Source organism: Falco naumanni, chromosome 4 (genome assembly GCF_017639655.2).
Source record: "Falco naumanni isolate bFalNau1 chromosome 4, bFalNau1.pat, whole genome shotgun sequence".
In the NCBI taxonomy this organism is placed as follows: Eukaryota; Metazoa; Chordata; class Aves; order Falconiformes; family Falconidae; genus Falco; species Falco naumanni.
In genome coordinates this window covers 47,591,982-47,612,775 of record NC_054057.1, presented here as the reverse complement: position 1 = coordinate 47,612,775, position 20,794 = coordinate 47,591,982, and the positions used below count along the sequence as shown (strand labels likewise).

The 20,794-nt window shown below is 38.1% G+C and overlaps 1 protein-coding gene across 20 annotated transcripts in view; it reads left to right on the top strand.

The window, feature by feature from the left end:
• The window catches only part of PARD3 (par-3 family cell polarity regulator), a 461,704-nt gene that overhangs the window by 170,180 nt on the left and 270,730 nt on the right, over positions 1–20,794 (top strand). For 12 of the 20 annotated variants that reach the window (XM_040589699.1, XM_040589690.1, XM_040589698.1 and 9 more), the window contains exon 4: positions 13,630–13,808. In XM_040589699.1, the coding sequence (XP_040445633.1) occupies positions 13,630–13,808 (179 nt within the window). Of the gene's footprint in view, positions 1–13,629; positions 13,836–20,794 lie in introns of all 20 variants that reach the window. The other 8 variants (XM_040589689.1, XM_040589681.1, XM_040589685.1 and 5 more) reach the window with 1 other exon arrangement.

The following is a 20,794-nucleotide window of genomic DNA, read 5'->3' as shown; positions in this document are numbered from 1 at the left end:
GTTCCTCTGTGAGTGGCTTTTCCTCCTGCTGGCTTTTGCATGATGATGAAGAGCCCCTCTCAGAAATGTTGTGTTGTGGAGAGGAGGAGATACCCTCCATTATTAAGATTCAGACTTCATTTCCCACATACGCTTAGTCTTTTCTCTCTTTGTAAACTTTTTGAGGACGTTTGCGTTTTGTGCATGTGTTGCATGACCAATGGATAAGTTTTCTCTGCTCCTAAATTTGAACTTGACTGTAAGAGTAAGGGTTTTAAACATGCTTTGGAAGTATTCAAAGATACATAAATCCAAATGTCGTCTGAGACACAAGAGTCAACAATGTGATGAATTAATAACTTTAAAAATAGTTTTACAAATTCCAGAGAAGAAGCACAAAGTAATGAAGTTATTCTCAGAAAGCTTAGTTTCAGAAACTGTTAAGAAATATTTTTAGTGTTTATGTGAATCATATGGAAGATAATGTTTCAGTTTCTGTACAGACAAGGTCCCAACTTAAACTAATGCACATTTGTATGAATATAGATTTACTTTTGTTTTGGGGTGACCTTAAAAAAAGGGTGCATGAGGGTTCTCTGTCTTAAGTAGCCTTTTTATTTGTAGTGATGAGTAATAACTTCGATATTATTTAATGTGGTAGATTTCTTGACATCTCATATGAAATATGACCTAGCTATCCTATAGATGTTAAAATACTCTACCTTCAGAGATTGCATAACATAGTTAAGTAAAAAATAAGCTATTTTCCTGCTGTCTTATTTTACATGAAATTCAAGATAGCTACTTTTATTAAAGTCAGATATTCTTTAGTAAGAAGCACCATGTTTTATGTAAAAATAGTGTAATTTGGCAGAATCTATGCAAATAATTTCTTAGAGTTAACTTCCAGATTTGGAAGTAAGCACTTCAAACAAACCAGAGGTGGTTTTGTGCTAGAAGCACACCGACTACTTGCTGCACACTGCAGAGAAGTTGATGGTCTGTGAGAGCATATGGATGTACCACTCGCCCTTGTTTGTACATCTTCCCAATGTTTATTTAGTGAATGTTCAAGTGCTGTGTAAAAACCTCATAAGGGTGCATGTACTGAAAAATCAATATGCTAGGGAGGCCTTAATACCAGAAAGCTTTCTAAATTTTATCTAAGATAAAAATGGTGATACTAAGACTTCTTCCCTAAAATCCATTGCTCTCAGGTGGGTTAAAGAAGTAACTCCATCGGTACAGGAGATGGCTCTCTTCTCCTGTGGCTTTCTTTCAGTGGTTATGCAAGATAACTTTCTTCCTTTAGAGGACTGGAAAATATGTGACTTGCATTTCACAGAGCCTTTGTAGAGAACTGAAGTTAAAAAAATATTATTGCAGTGAATTTTATTTTTGGTTGTAGTAGCAGCATCTTACAGATACGCAGCTACAAGATGGGCAGGGGAAGCCCATGGATGCTGAGGACTGGTTGCCGTAGTGCTCTTACAGCTGTCCTTTACATCCTGACTATGGCATCAAAGTGCAGCTTGGGTGCTCATGCAGAAAGGTAGCGCCTCCTCTGCATCTCCATGTTGATAGTTGGATGGATAATGACCCTTCCATGTTCCTGCTTTACTCTTGGATATATTTTCTCATTGACTGACGTTGTTAGCATTGATGCTGTAGGAGCTTTGTCTGGGTATGTGGCACTCGGGGAAGCGAGTACTCTGTCAGCTCGTGTGCAGGCAGCCCTGGCCATGGCTTCACACGGACTAGAGGAACGTGTGGTTCCTTTGTTTCTCTTCTGTAGGTTCTCAGTAGAGGTTCTGTCAACTTGCTCTCTTTCTGCGGCAAGGACTTGGAGAGGGAGGTGTATGTATTTGGAGCACAAGGCACTTAACTGGCTTTAGGTGCAGAAGGCGGCATTCAGTTGCCTGATCAGTTGTAACAGCATTCTTCTGCTTTCTGGAAAATGCAATATGTTTGAGCGGTTTTGCAGACTGCTTTTGGCTAAGTGACTACTTGCAGGGCATTTCCTGGGTAACCTGTCCTGGGCTGTTGAGTTTCTGTTGAATCTGTTTGGGATTCCTCATGTTCAAGCAACAGCCTTCAATTATTCCTGCTAATGGAAGAGGACCAAGTAATAAATGGTGGCTGTCCCCTCCTTTTCTCATGTATCCATACATCTCAGTGTATCAATACATTTTGGACTGCAGAACAATAAATACCTTATTAATTTCCTTTGAATAATGAAACGGAATGAAATAGTAGAAAATGAAAAGTGATAATCATAATTAAAATATTAATAATTTTTGTAAAATAAAATTTGTCTTCCTCATGTTCTCTTTCTGCCTGCAGATATTTGAAATTGTTGTAGCACATTCTAGGATGAGACATGGAAGGAGGCTTGTGGTGTGGAGACAGCTTGGAAAAGTTAGCTGCTGGGAACCTGACAAATTCTGGCATGAAGTATATACCATAGTATTTCAGTAAATATCTTCTGTTAGTTCTGGCTAAAGCTGTTTCTCCACTAAGAAAGATGATCTTCACTTCTGGGCTAGAACCAATCACAAATTATAATGAAAATTGGCAACTGCAAGCATGAAAAGTCATTGATCCAAAAACTCATGAACTGTGTTTCGTGTAGTGAGATTTCTTTTTGAACTTCATCTGAGGTTCTTTTTATTTGCTTAATCTTGGTTTTGAACTTTTAGGAATACTTTTTGACTCTTTTCAGCCTTGGCAATGTGAAATAAAAATAAGGAGAGGTATGTGATAAAGCACGCAGTGTAACTGCACGTTTCCAGGGTTGTTAGAAGGGAGGAGAGAAAAAAAGGGGGGGGCGGGGAAGGAAGGAAGGAGGGAGAAGAGATGTTGCCAAAGTTTCACTAAGGTGTAGAAAACTTTGTACACTTCCACAAAACAACAATTCAGGCTCCCGGTTGTTGTAAGGGACTTTGTAAAGCACATGTAAAGACAGACAGGAATGATCAACTTTGCCCATGCTTCAAGCAGCAGCTAGTCTCTTACTGCTCATTAGGCATGGTTTTAAAAAAGAAGGGAATATAGTTTATTAATATAATCTGTTTCTAGTAAAGAAGAACAATTAAAGATGTCTGTTGGTCTGTCACCCCTTGGAGAACAGTAGATGTTCTGTTTTATTGTCCCATTGTGGGCATTTCTGAACAATTTAACTAAAAACTTCCAATGTGGTCTAAATTATCTTACTCCCTATTTGGCTACTGGGAGCACCAGAGTTTCTGCAGAAACTAATCTTTAACCTTGAGAGTTAATGAGAAGATTTCAGCATGCTGTGCTGATAGTTGGAACTTCTTATTCCCCGCTCATGTAATTGGAAAGAGCTTGTTTGGATGCCGGTCGGTTTATGTAGTCCCCAAACTTCAAGCTACTTCCCAACCTACCCCCAATGAGAAGTCATGCACAGCATTGTATCTTCATGCAGAGAGCCGTGCTATCTGCCCTCCCGGGTCATGGGCATGGCAGCTCCCCTGGCATGCATCCCCTGTGGCTGGGGAGTGTTGGTGGCATTTCATCTCATTACTTAAACACACAAATACTTGATTTGTCTTTGGGGATTCAGCTTGATAGTTGTAGCTGAATGACAGAAAATAATATTCTTGAGATCTTCATGCTCTGTGCTTTGCCTTTGAGCTGTATTACTCACTGCATGCAGAAGAGCCTTCTGCTAAAAATTGTCTGTCTGGGTACATGAGGTGGCATGGCATGGCCTTTTCCTAGTTCTACTTGAGATCTTTTACTCTACTTGGTCATCATTGGCAGGTAAGAGCTTAGCAAAATGTTAACTTGCAGAGATTTGATAACACTTCGAACGAGAGCATGTTTCAGGAATGTACCAACGTATTTCTAATCCTAGTAATGTTTCTGTCATGGAAACAAGAACAGGTTCCATTAAAACTGCAGAAGCTGTTAGTAATTTTTAATAGATGTTAAGGGCTATGTTCACTCTATCTTATTATAGGTGTTAGTTGCAATTTTTTAATTTTTTTTTTTCTATTTCAGAAGCGTGGTAGTGTGCATAAAGGGTGTTCTTTCCACATGTTCTTTTTTCTTTAAATTTGGTGCATATAGCTATGAAAATGCATGCACAGATAATTTCTGACAAAAAACCCCAAACCACTCACCTTTAAATGATTGTAGTCAGGTTTTCTTGGTGGTCAGAACTATTAATGCTTCAGTTAAAAATCTGTCATGAAAGTGTGAATTTTGGGTAACACAGGCTCAGATCCACCTCCAGGTGGTGATACTCCAAAATTATTGCCTTCTCCAGCCTGACAGTGACCTGGAACCCTGTACTTCTCTGCAGTGGAGTGAGGCTGGAGCTGGCCATGCTTGCTCAGCCTGCTGGAGGAGAGGCCAGGTGCCCAGTGCCTGCTCAGTGGCAAGGAGGTTCTCCATGGAAATGTGAAGACATGCTAGGTTAACAGCCAAACACGTCCAAAGATGGAGTATGCATCTGATGACTGGCAAAGAAATACTTCTTCCCTCACGGTTTCAAACATAAATGAAGTAAACAACCATCATATGTAACTTGTTCACTGTTCACATAGTTAAGCTGCCAGTAGCTTCCCTGCTGCCACCTGTTATTTACCATGTCCTGTGTACACGCTGGACTATTTTGTGATGACGTTGCAATGTCTTTACAAATCCAGAAGTTTGGTGGTTTTTTCCCTGTTTAAAACCCCAGCAGAAATGCGGTTGGTTTTAATGTCCTTGCTGTTTGCCCAGGAAACGGGCAGTGGGTAGTGTTTCATTCTCCAGACAGGAGCCACAGGGGCGATGCTGATGGGTGATGTGGAGGCTCCACAGCCCTCTGGGCAGTGCAGACTTTTGAAAAGTCAGTTAGTGCCATAACTCATGAGCCAGTGGATATGACAGTAGGTTCTGATGGAGGGGAGGGAGGGAAAGATATTCCTGTACCAGCTTTGTGAGGACTGGTGTAAAAAAAAATCCCTTACTAATTACACACATACCTGCTGAATTGGAGTTAAGCATGTTTAACTCTTTGGCATCTGGATATGATCCCCATAGGAATTCCCATCTCGCATATGAGGTGATGTAGTGATGCATGAGGTTGTGTTGGCAACAGATGTTGAAAGAAAGTTTATTCTAGGATAAGTTGGAAGTAGATACAGACCAAGAAGCAGTTCTGAAGCTGTACTATCTAGTACCGCAGAGTAATGGTACTCCTACCTACAACTTTTCCTCCTCATATAAAGGCACAGTGGTAGCCTGGCGACTAGAAGGGGGTCACAACATTGGCAACCACAGCAGATTTTGTCTGTCTGATACAATCATGATGTGTATTATACACATTGTATCATTCCTGGTTCTGCCCAACTAGGCTTTTCAAGTTACAGTCTAAATCCTGTTGTTGCATCTGTATTTCTTCCCTTCTGTCCAGGAAAAAGTTGCAAACTTCTTCCTCTAAGTGAGCCTTTCTGAGCCTACCCAAGACATTTAGACCATAAACTATAAACAGTTTTCACATCACTGCATTATGTTCACTACAAGGAACAATTTTGCCATTCAGTTTTAGTTTTTTTTTTCAAAGTTGTGATAAGAAAAGTATCTGGCAACTTCCTTGCTGTGTCTCAGAGTGGTGAAGCATTATCAACTCAAAGTTGCTCCCATCACTGCAAACCCTTGCCTGCACTGCGAAATGACTTGTGAACGCAGATGCAAAATATAGTGTCTTCATTATAATATAAATATATATATAGCAAGGCGTGATCTTAGTTGTAAGCAGAAAAGCTTCAGCAGCAGCAAAGCCGTTGATGCATCTACTGTAGCACAACTGTTTGAAGAAGTAAGGAAGAAATTTTGCAAAAATTCTTAACATCTAGGGGGCTAGAAGTGCATTTTTTCCGACATTTGTAGCACTAGTGTGAAAACAGATAAAGGGGTAATCCAGCATGTTTTAAGCAGATCCACAAAGAATGTACCCAAAAAAATGAGGCTGCAGCTCATTAAAACATACTGAAACATAATTTTTTGACAGGGATGAGTAGAACATTTGTAAGATCTGACATTTTTGTCTTTTCTCTTGGCATGCAAAGATATTTGCATTTTAGAAAAAAGCCCAGAGAAAGGAGACAGAGAAGGTGGAGGTAATTAAATCTTAATTTTGGTTTTAAAGATCTTTCTCTAATTAGCTTTAAAAGTCAGTGTCTAAGTAAATTGAGTTTCAAGCTGCAATCATCTTTTTCCTCCTGGATCTCAGTATTCAAAAGTAAGAAGAAAGAATATTAGAGAAAGGGAAGGAAGATTGTTATTTTAAAGGCCTTTCAAGATAAGGATTTAACATTACCTCATTATTAAAATACAACTGTGGCAGGTTGATGTTTTCTTATTTCTGAATTTCAAAGTCATTGAGCAGTCATGTTTGGGAAAATGGAAAACTTAGGTTCTATTAAAAGAAACTGAAAATGATACTAAGAAGGTAAGGACTTATCTTCTTTCTTTTGCTTTGTAGTAAGAATTTTTCTGGTGGCTTGAACGTGTTCTTTTCATTGCTGCCCATTCTTCCAGAGATGATCTTACTTTTCTATGACTCGTTTCTGATCATAGGCATGCTAATACAGTATTTCTTAAAGTTATGCTAGCTCACAGTGGGTTTTTGTTTGCATGTTTTACACAGCCAAGTGAATTCTGTCCATATTTATGTGATGGTTAGGGACATACGCACACCTGTCAGATTCTGCAGGCTGAGTGTAAGAGTTCCCTGACCTGCCTCAGTTCATCTGCCATCTGGAAGACCACGTTCTGCATTTTTAGTGCTGCGGTATGGCCTCTGTCCTGCTCCTGATGTGGCTGCCTGCCAGATCTCCAACTGCATGGGGCGGTAGTATGAGGAAAATAGAATAGTTGTGATTTGTCATGATTTTAATGTGCAAATGCTTATAAATGTGCCATTTGAAAGCTAAAGAAATAAGGAAGTAGAGAAAAGTATTTGATAACATTGAAAATATGTGAGGAAGTGCATAAGCTGTTGTGTGAAGATCAATAGCTAGAAGAATAACTGAAAACAGTTGGATTTGTACATGAAGTAGTTATAAATATGTGGAATTGTGTGGAGTTAACAATGATTGTTTTTCTTTGTAAGAGGAATGGCAGTCTTGTTATTTAACCAAGAGTTCCGAATGTAGAGAAATTCATTTTAGAAGTTGACGTTTTTAAGCATAAACATATTTTCAAGTAGAGAAACGCTAATTATCTAAACTATGCAATCTTAAGCTTTTGTATAATTATGAGAGAGTCATGAACACTAGGTAGTTGGCATTTATAGGTGAATTATGCACAATTGATGTAATACTTGCAAATGTTAAAATATTCAATATAATTTTAAGCATCTTGGAAATTCCAAGTCAATGTGAGCATAAACACTTCCGTATGGTTTGAAAATCATCATAGAAATCTTAAAAAGTTGGAGGCAGCCTTACTCTAGAGATTGTTGTCCCGTAGGGGGTTGTGAGGGTTCCTGTTTTTTCTGGGGTTAACATCTTTAAATCTGGGAGAAGCAGTACTGTAAAAAGTTTGTTACTTAAATTTCCAGATGTTGATAAATTGGGAATGGAGAATAATATGAATGGAGGAAAGATAAATAATAATACGGATGTAGTATTATTATTTTTCTTTCCTCAATTCGTATTCATATATTTCCAGTATACATACTGGAAAAATGCAACTTAATTCAGCATGAATAAAGTTGACATATAAGAGTATTGATCTAAACTGAACATATACATTAATTAGCAAGATAGAGGTGCTGAGGTGAGGCTATAGCAAAAAATTTAGGACTTCTATGGATGTTCTGGATTGATACCATGACAATAAAATACCCAAATATGATTATTGGTGACCGTGCATTAGTGTCGAAGTTCAAAAAAAGACAGGGAGGCTGCTTCGTGTAAGATAGCTGAAGACAATACTGAAGGTATATTGTAAGATAAATACACTATTCTGGGTGTCTTCTGAACAAGTTAAGACCAGAATAATATTTACATAAATGAACAGTGGTAGAGAATTAGAGAGGCAGAGGTGAAGTTATGAGCTATGTAGCACCGTTTAGGGGAGAAATGCTATAATTGTCTGTGACACATGAAAGGAAAGGATAGTTTCATAAGTGAAGGAGAGATAACTAGTAATAGGAGGATAAATTTTGGGAAAATAATAACAATTTAGAAAAAAATATTCTGAAGGTTTTGACAAAGGAAGCAGTATTCACTTTGGGAAATTCTTTTATTAAATAATCATTACTTAATAGCGGAATGGATTGTAGGGGAGATAAAAATAATGGCTCTGGGCCATGAATAGGGAGTTGGTGGTATAGGTTATCTTCTTCCTTTGCTGTCATGTCCAAAAGTATACTTCTGGTGGTATGGTGCAACTGGTGGTAGCTTTGCAGTGCTACTGTTTTGCATCCTTCCCCACAGCCACCTCCATATAGCATGCCTGAGATTGCTTCTGCAGGACAGATGATGCAGTTGTCCAGGGAGTAGTTCATCACCTCTGGAACTGCTTACATTTTAAAATATTTTTTTCTTTTCTAATTCAAGATTCCTACATTTGATTTGCACTGTTTTGTTAATACTGTAGAGAAGTTCTGGCTTATGTTAGCTGCTGCTAGGGTTTAATGCAGTTTGTAGGTAAGTTCACAATCAGCAGGTTTTTTTGTCTCCAACTGTTGTTCTTCTATGTGTAGTCCAGTTTACAACAGCCTTAGTGGTCTTTGTAAGTTACCATTGTCTTGTCTCTAGAGGTTTGCAAGAAAGTTGAACTGATCTGGGAATTTGAGCTTTCGAAAGTCATGAGGGATGTTTGGCTGTTGCTGCCAAGTGAGTGGAACAAGGAACTGAACTGAACCTACTGAAATTGGAACCAGGGCCTGGGGAGCTCTGCTGGAGTCTGGAGTGTGAAACTCAAGGCTAATCTAAATATTTTAAAGAGATATTTCAGTTAAATATAGACAAAGTTGTAACTTGTAGTTTCAAGTATTTCAAGCTGAAAGTAGCCGTCCTGCATTCCTGAGCCTCAGGATGACCCTGATTCATCCTTCCTCTTGGCCTCCAGATGAGGATTTGAGTGGTAGGATGAGGTGGATGGGTGACACAGGCGTTGAGTCTCTGTCTCCCATCCCTGGACCAGTTTCTTGATGCTGAGGTAGGATCTATGTGTGCCTTGTGTATACAACATACCCTGATGTACATACGTATCTATGGGCTTATTTCAGGAACTCTGTCTAACCGGAGCAGCTTCCTTGTTGAAAGCTGCTCTTCCCCACAGAGTTTTTTGTTTTACTGAAGAATCATTTTCCCAGAGAAGGCTAGAGTATGGAGAGAAAACCAAAGTCCTGTTCAGGTCTATTCATCAGTCATGGGCCTGATGGTGTGTGTGAGGTGGCCAGAAATGACCATAAGATTATTTTTTCATTTCTGTGCCTTAAATTTCACTGCACACCACATTGTGCAAGCTGCCATGGCTGGCACTAAGGAGCTGAAATATTAGCTGAAATCTTCACAGAATAAAATTATTTTGGCTATGCTATACAAATATAGGTATGTAGTTTTCTAGTCATGCCCTCCAAGCTGACATCTGAGAGGAAATTGGTATGGGAAGGTATGTATTAGCTTTATTCTGAGAGACCACTGTCCTCTGCTCTGAATGCCTGCATGCAGGGCGACATGCTCAGCTTTATGGATGAAATTTGCCAGACCCTCAAATGCTTTTCGTCGTGAGTGTATTTGAAAATCAGAGAAGGTGATGACCCTTTTAAAATAAAAATGGAATTGCTGGCAGGAAGGGAAGGTACAACTCTGTGTTCTTAACATTTAAAGATGGTTATAAAATGTGTATTGGTGGTTTTTATAATTTATAGTGAAACTGCTGTTGCTTTTAATAAAATGAGACTTCCAGTCAGAATTTCATGATTATGAATGTGAGCATTTTGCTATCCAGCTTGTATTTATCCTACAAATAACCATTTTCTAGCGGAACTGTGGCTATATACATAACTTAATGGGATTCTCTGTCACACATAATTCTTTCTGAAGTTATAGCGTTAGACTCATGGGTGAATACTTCAGGTCCTTGAATGTGGCTCAAGAACTGAGTTAGTGGTAACTTTCATGATTTTTAATTTAATTTTTCCTTAATTCTTAGACTTTTAAAACTTCCTGTAATTCATTATTAGATTTACCGTTTCAAGTGCTTATTTAAAAGGCACCTTAGCTGCAGAAGTAAATCAATATTTACAGTGCATTAGTGCCACAGAGAATTTGAAGCCTTGTGATTAGAGTTCATTGCTGTTTTATCCACTCTTCAAAGAAACCACAGACTTCAAACGGTATCAGCCATCATCCTGGAATCAGTGACATTGCATTGGTCCCGTGCGTACTTCATCTTGTGGTTTAATTATTAAGTTCCTCTCCTTTGATTTTTCTTTTAATATTTCAAAGTATATCCTCTTCAAATCTATAAATTCAAGTAAACCAGAAGATTGTAATGAACAATATATTGGTAGAAAAATCTGTTCAATTTATTCTTTTATGTTATTGTTTTAATGGAGAGTATCAATACTGAATAGAATACTCAGTATAGAATTGGAGAGAGGAATGCAGAAGATTATGTTTACCATTTGTGGTTAACATAGTGTGAATAAGATTTAATTCTTGGATTAATACCTGGAGTGCTATTGACCATTGCCAAGCAGCATACACTAGAGCTATCTCCCATGTGCTTGTCCCATTCTAGAAATTAAAAAAAAAAAAAAAAAAAAAAAAAAATTTCCATATATTTAAATTTCTAGTTTAACTGGGAAATACACAGATCTAACACACCCAAATTACTGTCTTTTATAATTCACTGTATTGTGAAGTTTGGTTAGTAATACAAATCACTTCTCCTTATGTATGGATCTATTTTCATAATGAGAGACTAGAGCCGATCATGCTGCATGATTATATTGCCAGAATTCTTTTTTTTTTTTTTTTTTTTTTTTTAAATACAGATTTGGAGAAGTGTTCAATAAATGTCTGAAATTATCTCAATAACTAACCTTACTAAAATGAAACGGGTTATATTAAATGTGGCTCATCAGTGAATAGACTTTGTAGAGAAACTTCTCATGTTAATGTTTTCTCTGGAGCATAGTAATATTTGGGAATTCCATTGCATGATTAACTTCCTGTATTGTGAAAAGTCTCTGCTACTTGGTGCAAACTGTCAGGCTTTCACTACAAAGTGAAAGGCAAGGCAGTGATAATTGCTCACTCCTCTCCAGGAGCGCTGTTTTGAATTCCAGTTTCTTTCTTTCTTTTTCGGTAATTCAGCTTATCTTCTTACAGAAGTTCACCCAACTGAACTTTCGTTTTGTCAAGCAATTTGAAGAAAAAGTGTAAAAATACAAGAACATTTTGCTTTCACCATGCTTATATATAGACGTACAAGCATAAGGAGCAAGTGAACTCACGTTTGAAAATTGTAATTCTCTGTTGTAGGGTGGGTAGCTAAGGCAAACAAGGATAATATGGACGGGCTGCTGCTTGGAACAGATATAGATTGGTATTTTTCTTAAGTGGCACTACATACCACAGAGCCACTTTCTTGCTCAGGCTAATCTAATAAATGAGAGTGTATGTTCAGGGCTGTGCCAGCAGCACAGGCACCCCTGTTAATGGGTCACTTCATTACACATCACGGGCCTGTTGCCGGGACTGCAGCTGTACCGCCTTTGTTACAGACATCTCTTGTGGTTTGGTAGTGTACTGTTATGATGTTTGTCATCCAGGGGGAAATGAGAGGCTTTACCTTCAGCTGCTTCATGAAACCTGAAGTAATTGAAGACAAGTCAATCAAAGAAAACCCCTCTATTATGAGTTTATGAGTATATACTGAGTAATCAAAATGGAAATAGAGTTGACTCAGACCATAAATACTTTTCTGTGTAATTAAAGTGATCTTTCCTGAAATATTCTTTTAATTACTTCTAGTTCTGTTATACGCATTTATAGGTGTATATACATATGTATGTGTATAAATATGTGTATAATTACTTCTAAAAGCAAACATTTTGTTTGCTGGAAATTAACTCTTGTGAATATCTGTTATGAACATGAAGAAAAATGGAATTTTCAAAGGAAAAAGAAATAGTATAACAATTGTGGAGAAAACCCATTAATTAATTCTTTGTATTCTTGTTTACCGGAGTGAAATAGAGTGACTGTTTTGGTATTTGGTTGTGTAACGCTTCTGCATATCTCAGCAGCACGAGTCCTAGTTGACTCTCCAACTCACACATTTTCTTAGCGTGATACAGTTTACTGTATTTCTCAGTGTCTCTATAATGCCATGCAAAAAAGATGCTTTGGTATTATTAAACGTAACATTAACGTAAACATATTGTAAAGTTTGAGACAGTCATTTAGTGAACCGCTGTCATTGTGCATTTTTTTTCTAACATTTTGAGACATACCCCTTCAGCTTCCTTGGGAATTGTTTCATCAAAGCATTAAAACGTAGATTTCTTTCTCAGCTGTTGCCCAGTGTGCCTCTCCCAGTGACTCTGCTGCTTACGTGCCGTAGGCTTCACCTTTTCTTTTCCACTTCACACTCAAGGTTCCCAGTGCAGCAGTAAAGAGAAATGCAACTGATAAATCATGTCCCCTCCATTCTGATGCTGAGTGGGAAAGTGCTAGGAGGTCACAAATACAGGCAATGAAACTTCTGTTTGGGCAAGGAGACGATAGATATGTGGATATTTGTTGTAGGATAATAAATGAAATTGGAAAAAATTAAGTTGTATTTCAAGAGAAACTAACTTTAATGTGTCATCAATGCTTCCAGAATGGATTTGACCTCTACATATATTAAAAAAAACCTATCGCTTTGCAATCAGTCTACCTGACTGCTGTATCATTTATTACTAATGAAATATTTTTCTCCTGTCAGCCATGCCAGCTGGAAGGCTAAGGGAATCAGGGTAAATCAGCACAGATCTTCTTTCAGCTGTCAGGAAGAGGCAAAGGAAGAATGCAGCATAGAAAACAGTCAATTTCATAAGTTTTGGGAAAGAAACGGAGAGTGTATTTTAGAAGGCGAGGAGGCTGCCTTTCACTGTAGGGAGGCTGGTGTGCAGCTTCTTGCAGGCGTGTTGTGGTGGCAGTGCCCATGCTGCAGCCGTGGCAGTGGAGTGGGGGTCACATCAGCCTACTCCACCCCTTACTTTGTCATGAGGCCGTTGAATTCAGGCCTTTGGCTACTTGCTTTTTAAAATACCTGTAAGTTACCTTAGCCGCTTAGTTGTTCAAGCTTATGCATTTTTTTAATTTTACACAACCAACGACAGATAGTAGCTATGCTGTGTTTGTATGTGTAAAGCCAATGAACTCTGCTAGATTTGGAGTTAGGTTTTGCCCTCATTTTCTTCTCGTGTGGCCAAGCAGCAAGGCTGTGGTTTTGAGGAAACAGACCTTGTCCTTGAGGAGCTATGCTGAGGTCAATAACTCCTTACTCTGTGAAACCACATTTGGTCAAACCACCCATCAAGAGCTTGAAAAAATATTTTTCCTATGTGAAAAACATTTGAAATCTAGTCAGTGTTTATTTACTGTCTGCTTTATTCTTCAGATATGCCTCTTCATGTCCGACGTAGTAGTGACCCTGCACTGATTGGCCTCTCAACCTCTGTAAGTGACACAAATTTTTCTTCAGAAGAGCCTTCACGGAAAAACCCTACAAGGTGGTCCACAACAGCAGGCTTTCTCAAGCAGAACACCCCCGGTGTACCCAGCACTCATGAAAGAAAGGTATATTTCTTTCCCCCTCTTTATCCAGTAAGTGGCAAATGTCCTTGAATTCTTGTTTTGTCCTTCTCTCACCTTCTCCTGGTTTAAACTTGTGATTTATGACCTTGTCCACCAAACCCCATCATCAGCAGAGCAGTGTTTGGCTCACACGTGTCCTGCCCTTCAGGGACTCTCTGTGATGCCCACAGTGGGGGCTCTAAAAACTTGATTTTTGTCATTAACCGTAGCTGAAACTGATTACTCATTACTCTGCAAAGCAGGGCCTAAATGCTGTCACACGTTTTCTTTGAATGCAAATAGGCCATGTCTATAATGATTTTTAGTAATCTCCACAGACGTCCTAATGTCAATGAATAATCTGCATGCCCACAGCAGTTCTGGTCTGTCTTTCTGACACGGCATTGCTAGTTTTTACTTTCTAAGGCACTAGTAAAGTAATACAAAACATAAATTGCAAATGCTGTCCATCCTTGATAACATTCTTGAAACTAAAACAGTGTAATGTAGAGTGAGTATTTTTTCCTTCATTTTTCCAATATGATTTCAGTATCTCTACACGAATTGCATTATTAACTAAAAAAGTCAGCAGGAAGTTCCTTTCTCAGTGCATTATTGAAAAAAAATATTGAAGAAATATTCCCTTTTGTACAAGCCCCTGACATTGCCCATTATTGTGATGGTAACTTGCAGACAAACTCAAAAGGAAAACCATATATATATATGCCAATAGAAATGAGTAATTTTTAAAGCAAGTCGCACTTTTGGTTGCCATTCTGACTGCACAACACAAAATCTTGTTGGAAAAGACACATCTTATTATAGCTATTTTATTTTTCTTTATTAATATTTTTTCATTATTATTATTATTATTAATTCTGTGTAGTATAAATGCAAACTAAGACTGCAGCTGAGACTCCCACACCTCAAATAAAGTCTTCACATGCTGCTAATGAACTGAGCTATCTTCAGTGGGCTTATGGTTATTTCAGACACATCTATAAAAGCACAGTACTCAGGCATTGAGGTCCATGTTCTTACAGAGATGCCAGTTTAACACGGTATTGTTAGGTCTCTGCTGGTATATTTTCTGTCACTTGTACTGGTGTGGCACAGAAGTGCATGTTGTTTCAAAAGATGTCTTTTATACTATTCTGATGTGAAGAAGAAAAATGATAATTAATCTATTTGAAGTGTTAACATTTTTAGTTAATTTTTCTGAAATCATAATGAGACTGTACTTCATTACTCCACAAGCATAAATATGGAGGGCCATACAGCATAATCAGATTTCTTGGAGTGTCTGAAGTTAGCAGAAATTGAAGGGAATTGAACAGCAGCTGATCTTTCACACTAGTCGTTTTGCATCATTAGTTGTTCAGCATGTACATACTCTTGATTTTTGTGAAAGTGTTTCATGTCTCTTGGAGCATGGTGACCAAACTGGAAAGGAATGCATGTGACCTTATGTAGTGATGGGAGGCAAGGCACAAGAGAACATTAAATCAAGATTGGAAAGGACTAACATAGGTTAGTTAGCACAATAGATACTAATAATTTGTTTTACCTTTTTTTGCACACTGTATACATCGATCCTTTGAATACAGCAGCTCACTGAATGCACTATTTTTAATAAGATGCAGTAAACAACTGGAATTAAATAATAATTGCTTGTGCAACATATGTTATGAATTAATCCCAAATTCATTTGTGCTAGACTTGGTTTTTTCATCTTTTTTCAGCATCTTGATTTCTTCATGTGAGTCAAGATTTTGTAGTGAATCCTAGTTCTCTTAGGAATGGATATTAAGAGTTCTCCTTTCATTTCCCAGTATTAGCAAAAACTGATTTTGTAGTATTATTCTAAAAGGCTCATTTTTGAAGTCTGTGTCACCAATCCCTTACCAAAGTACTAACTAACACTGAATTTTTACAAATGTATTTTGGTTAGTTGAACTATGACAAGTCCTCACTATTTTTCTTATGTTAGGTTGTTTTCTTCAGCTACTCAGATAACAAAAAGAGATGGCTGTGCTTTGTTCCAGACAGTTTCATTGATTGTAGATGACACAGACATTTCAAGCAAGGCAATGAGAACAATCTTAATTTTCTGCTCAGTGCATTGGGCTTGAGCACCCATATATCTTTTGTGGGCGGATGGCACTATGTAATGTTTTCACTGCAGTTCTCTTTCTTGACAGCGCAAGAACATATGTTCTTGGGCTGAGATTTGCAGCACAGTTGTAGATTAGCAACTTTGCCCCAGCAGTATCTTGCAGAAAGAAGAAAAGGGTTTCTGGGAGAGTTGCCAAAAGCTTCATCTACCTACTGACTCTTAAGAGTAGTGACATTACTTTCAGCCTGTCACCTCAAAAGAGAAATAATTGACAGGTAGAAACCCTGTCCAATTTTTGGAGGAATTAGCAGAGGGAAACTGCATGTGTGTATCTGGTGGAAGGGATTTATCTCTTGGGGACAAGCAAGAGAAGACTCCTTATTGGTGTTTGTTGCATTTTGGGTTAGAAGAATTTGGAATGGCAGGAAAATGGGCAGATGCCCAAGCTGAGATGAAGTGAAGGGGTGGGAATTCTGCCATGCACTGAAAGCTGCAAGGATCCAGGACAAATGCCAGTAGTACTGGGCAAACAGAAGGGGAAAAGGGCACTGGGAAAGAGGAAAAATGTGGCTGTTCGAAGGACCCCGTTGAAGAAACTGTAGTGCTATCTGTAGTTATTAGGGTAGATGAGGCAGCACATCAGGCTCTCCTGTGTCCTTAGGGGAAGAAGACAATGACCAGAAAGGGACAGAGTTTGGTTTGGAGGGGTCTGAGTTGGTCCTGCAAAGATCTGAATGTGTGTTAACTTGAGATGCATTTCTGATACAGTAAGAAGGTTGTTTTGGTGTGAAACCTTGCACTAAATTGGATGTGCTCTCTTATATTTCATATCATCTTATTGTTAATAAACATCATATTTATCGTCAGGATATCACAATACACGCTGTGTTTCCTTAGAATTGGAATCTTCTTTATTTCTGGTTTCTGTGTTCATCTGTAAGAGCAACTTGAAACCAGATGTTCTGTGTCCCCAAGTACTTACTTATTTGAAGAATTATCATTGTTATTAATTATTTACAAGTTATTATAGTTTTGGTAACTGCTCAGCTAGGTAATTCCTGGCTTGTCCTGTATCCTTCTCATGATTGATCTCAACCAAATGATTAGGACTCCTTGTCTGTGCAAGTATTTACAAAATGGGCTCATGATTAGCAGCAGTTTTAGCAGGTAAATTTACTTCTCGGGATTTTTAAAAAACTGAATATTAAAATCACTTTCGGATACATTGTTTTTGTGAGAGACATACTAGGTAATACAGGTGACTCACAGCTTGGCTTAATCCTGTCTCTTGCTTCCTTCAGCCATTCTAATGAAACGAGAAGAAATCTCTTAGTAAAAATATCTTCTCAAAGGCCTGCAGTAATACCTGATTTGCAAGCTGTAATTTTGTTTGAATTGTGTTGAACTGTACAGCTGAACAGATTATATGCAGCTGAAGCATATAATGTGTGCTCTTTTCCACTGCAGTAAAATGTTTTTTGATATTGTTGTTTTCTGAATAACTGTTGATTTGAATCATGTTCTTAATAATTCAGTACCAAAGCCTATTGGCTTGCTTAGTTGCCTGTAATAGGTGTGAGCTGCATTAATGAAAAAATCATGTTTCTTTTCCCTTAATGTTTCCGTTACTGTATTGGAAGAATATAAATGCAACAACCAGATATGTTACATCTTATAACGACTGTGAATTAATTATACTATGTATTTTCAGTGTGCTTTAATTTTTAAATTTGTATCTCCATTTGTGGCAAGGAATTGCATATTGTTACAAATTAGTTACCTGCTTTGATCCTGCTTCTCTGAAAGACACAAGGCTTATCTAGTTAACCTGCCTTGCTTAATGCAGGGATAAACCATGGCTAACTGGCTTATGAAAAATTTCCCACTGTGGCTTTTCTGAATTTGATTCATATGTTGTTGCATCAGAGATAACGGCATTGGTACAGCAGAAAGATGTGAAATGTACAGTAAGAAGGAGAGCTCAAGAGAGAGCAGTGAAAGAGAAAAATGATTGTGCGTGGGCTTCTGTGCCTCTCTCGCTCCTGGGTTCACCCACCTGGAGCAAAGCAAATGGCATGCAACATGCTCTGCAGGGTGGATCAGCAACAGCAAACACATAGCTGAGTGTACTTGGCACATCGTTTTTAAAATAAATCTTTTCTTGTCTTTTTGCCTTTGCCATTTAGTCAGCAACCAGGCATTTTTGCTTGTTTGTTTTTAAATGGTTTGTCCATAGATGTATTTTGAAGTTGAAAATAGCCATACCTTGTAGGAATAATTATTTTTAGGATGTGCTTTTCTTCCTACTTGGAAACCGAATCTTTTTGGGCTCTGTAAACTGCAGAGGAAGTATTTGAAACCATATCGGAGTGATCTAAGTGTCGTCTAGTGTCAAATCCCTTACCTGTAGAGCATTGTGTTTCCCATGTCTCTTCTTGCAGGTTTTTTTGCTCTTTCTGTGGGTTGAGACTGATAAGTATAAATTTTCAGATTGCTGGATTGTAGGTTTTTTTTTTTATTTATGTGAATGATGCAATGCTTTCTAATACTCTTTCTAAACAGTATAAAAAATATTTCTCTAATGAAGTATGCCTAGGTAGGAGAAAAGCATGCATGCATTATATGAAAAGCTTCAACAATAATGGTATGTCAGTGTCAAAATCAGTTTTAAAGTGAAAATTAGTTTCATTTAGCTTTGAGTCTTTTTAAACACAGCTTAGTGAAGTTTGCTTTATCACTGTCACCAAAGACATCGTATTTCAATAGATTTTAACTATAATTCAGAGAATTGAAGAGCCCTGTATTAGAACTCTTGTGTGTTAGTGTCATTTTATAGTCAGGGAGTCTGGATTTCAGATTGTAAATCAATTATTTTGACTAGGAAAGACTGTGGACTAAAAGACTGGGCATCATTCTGGGAAAAAGAGACCGGAATGTTGCTGATGCTTCTTGGGAACCTGAGTCTCTGGTTTGTACGCCTGCATAAGGGAGGTGGCATGTATCAGATGGACAGTGTTGGTAAAGGGCTGTAATACAGTGGAATCAGCTAAGAAGTACAGGGTAAATGCAAAGAACCTGACAGCTCTGTCATGATAGGTTTTAACCCCCCCGCATAATGAACGGAGCTTTCTGCTTTCAAAATAAAAATGCGGTGTGTTAAACAGAAGTTCTGAAGGATTCAGTAGCCATGAATATTTCTTCATCCGTATTTATCTGAGCAGGGGTTTTGTCTTTTCAGTGAGACAGTCACAATTTTTGTCATTTCAGATGTGATTTCACATAGACTGAGAGGAAGAGAGAATGAGAGTTATTCACAGATGATGAAATAGTGTTTTAATGCAGAATATGTTATGTTATAGGGGAGAGAGTAATGGAAATTCAAAGCACAAAAGTCACATACATGAGTTTTCTTTCTTTGTGGTGGTAACGTGTTGCTGGCAACTTGTCATGTGATGATGAAATAGTTTAGTGGAATCATACCCAAACAGAGTGCAATAAACACAGTATGTGTGATTTTTGTCCTGGGTAGTTTGTAATATTCATGACTTGCACAGAACAGCTGAGGTTGGAAAGTGCCTCTGGAGATATCTAGTCCAACCTTTCTGGTCAAAGCAGTGTCAACTAGAGCAGGTTACTTAGTTCTGTGTCCAGTCAGGTATTGAGTATATACATCTGCAAGGATGGAGGCTGCGCCACCTCTCTGGGCGACCTCTTCCAGTGTTTGATCACCCTTACAGTAAGAAAGCTGTTTCTTATGTTTTGAGTTAATAACTTGTTTTCTTTATATGCCCGTTGCCTCTTGTACTTTCACTGGATACCATGAAGAAAAATCAGACTTCCTTTAGCAAAGCAGCTAGTGATATTTTAGTGCAATAAAATACGAAATCTCTATGAAAGATCTTAAAATTCCCGACTGTCAAAACGTGAGAACAAGTACAGTATTTCTTATCATCATCACATTGGGAATGAGAGAGACAAAGTAAAAAATCCTTGCCTAGTGCACAGAGAGGTGACAGCCAATGTGCATCACTTGATGCTGTGCTTTTCTGTTTGCCGAGAACTGTGTACACAGACAGGATTCAACTGTTTGCATCCAACAGTCAGTCATGACCAGATGTGTTAAGAAGCAGGGAAAAAGCCAACAACAAAACCAACAAATCCGTAGTGAAAGTGAGATTTTTCTCCATTTTTTAAATTGTTTTACCTCATGGATTATTAGTGCAAGATAGAGAGATCTGAGAGCTGGTGAGGTTTTTCCCACTTCTGCTCTGAGACTGAGCAAGTCTGTTGATCACTTTCCATCTCTGTTCTTCATCAGTAGTGTAGGAAGAATGTGTATTTTTCTCCTAGTACTGAGCTATCCCATCTCTCTTTCTGTGTAATTGGTGAGCAATGTCTGGTCCATAGGTGAGGGAACACAGTGCTGCTTCACAAGCTGGGAGGTGCCAAGGAGGGTCTGGATAAGCGAGTCTCTTTCTTACTGGTGATGAAAGAGTGGTGGAACGTGCACAGGTTGTTTGTCTTTTCATTTCAGTAAATGTGTAGAGCACCTCTCTGAGAGGCAATGAAAGCTATACTGAAGACTGAAAGCTTTCAAGTATGTGGTCTAGGATAACTGAAGTTGTAACAAACAGCTGACTTTTCCTCTGCCATTCATCTAAGTGAATGTGTACTTAGCAGATTCCCATGTTTCAATGTTCATCTTTAGTTCTTTTAATTATTTTTTGGTGTTCTTATAGCTTACTCTGGGTTTGAGAGTGAAAAACTCTGAGCCTGAAAGAGTAAGTTGATAAAAGATTAAGTAAGTTAAAAAAAAGTTGAATTCTCAGGTTTAGTGATTTTTTTTTTTTTTTTTTTTTTTTTAAGTTTAGAA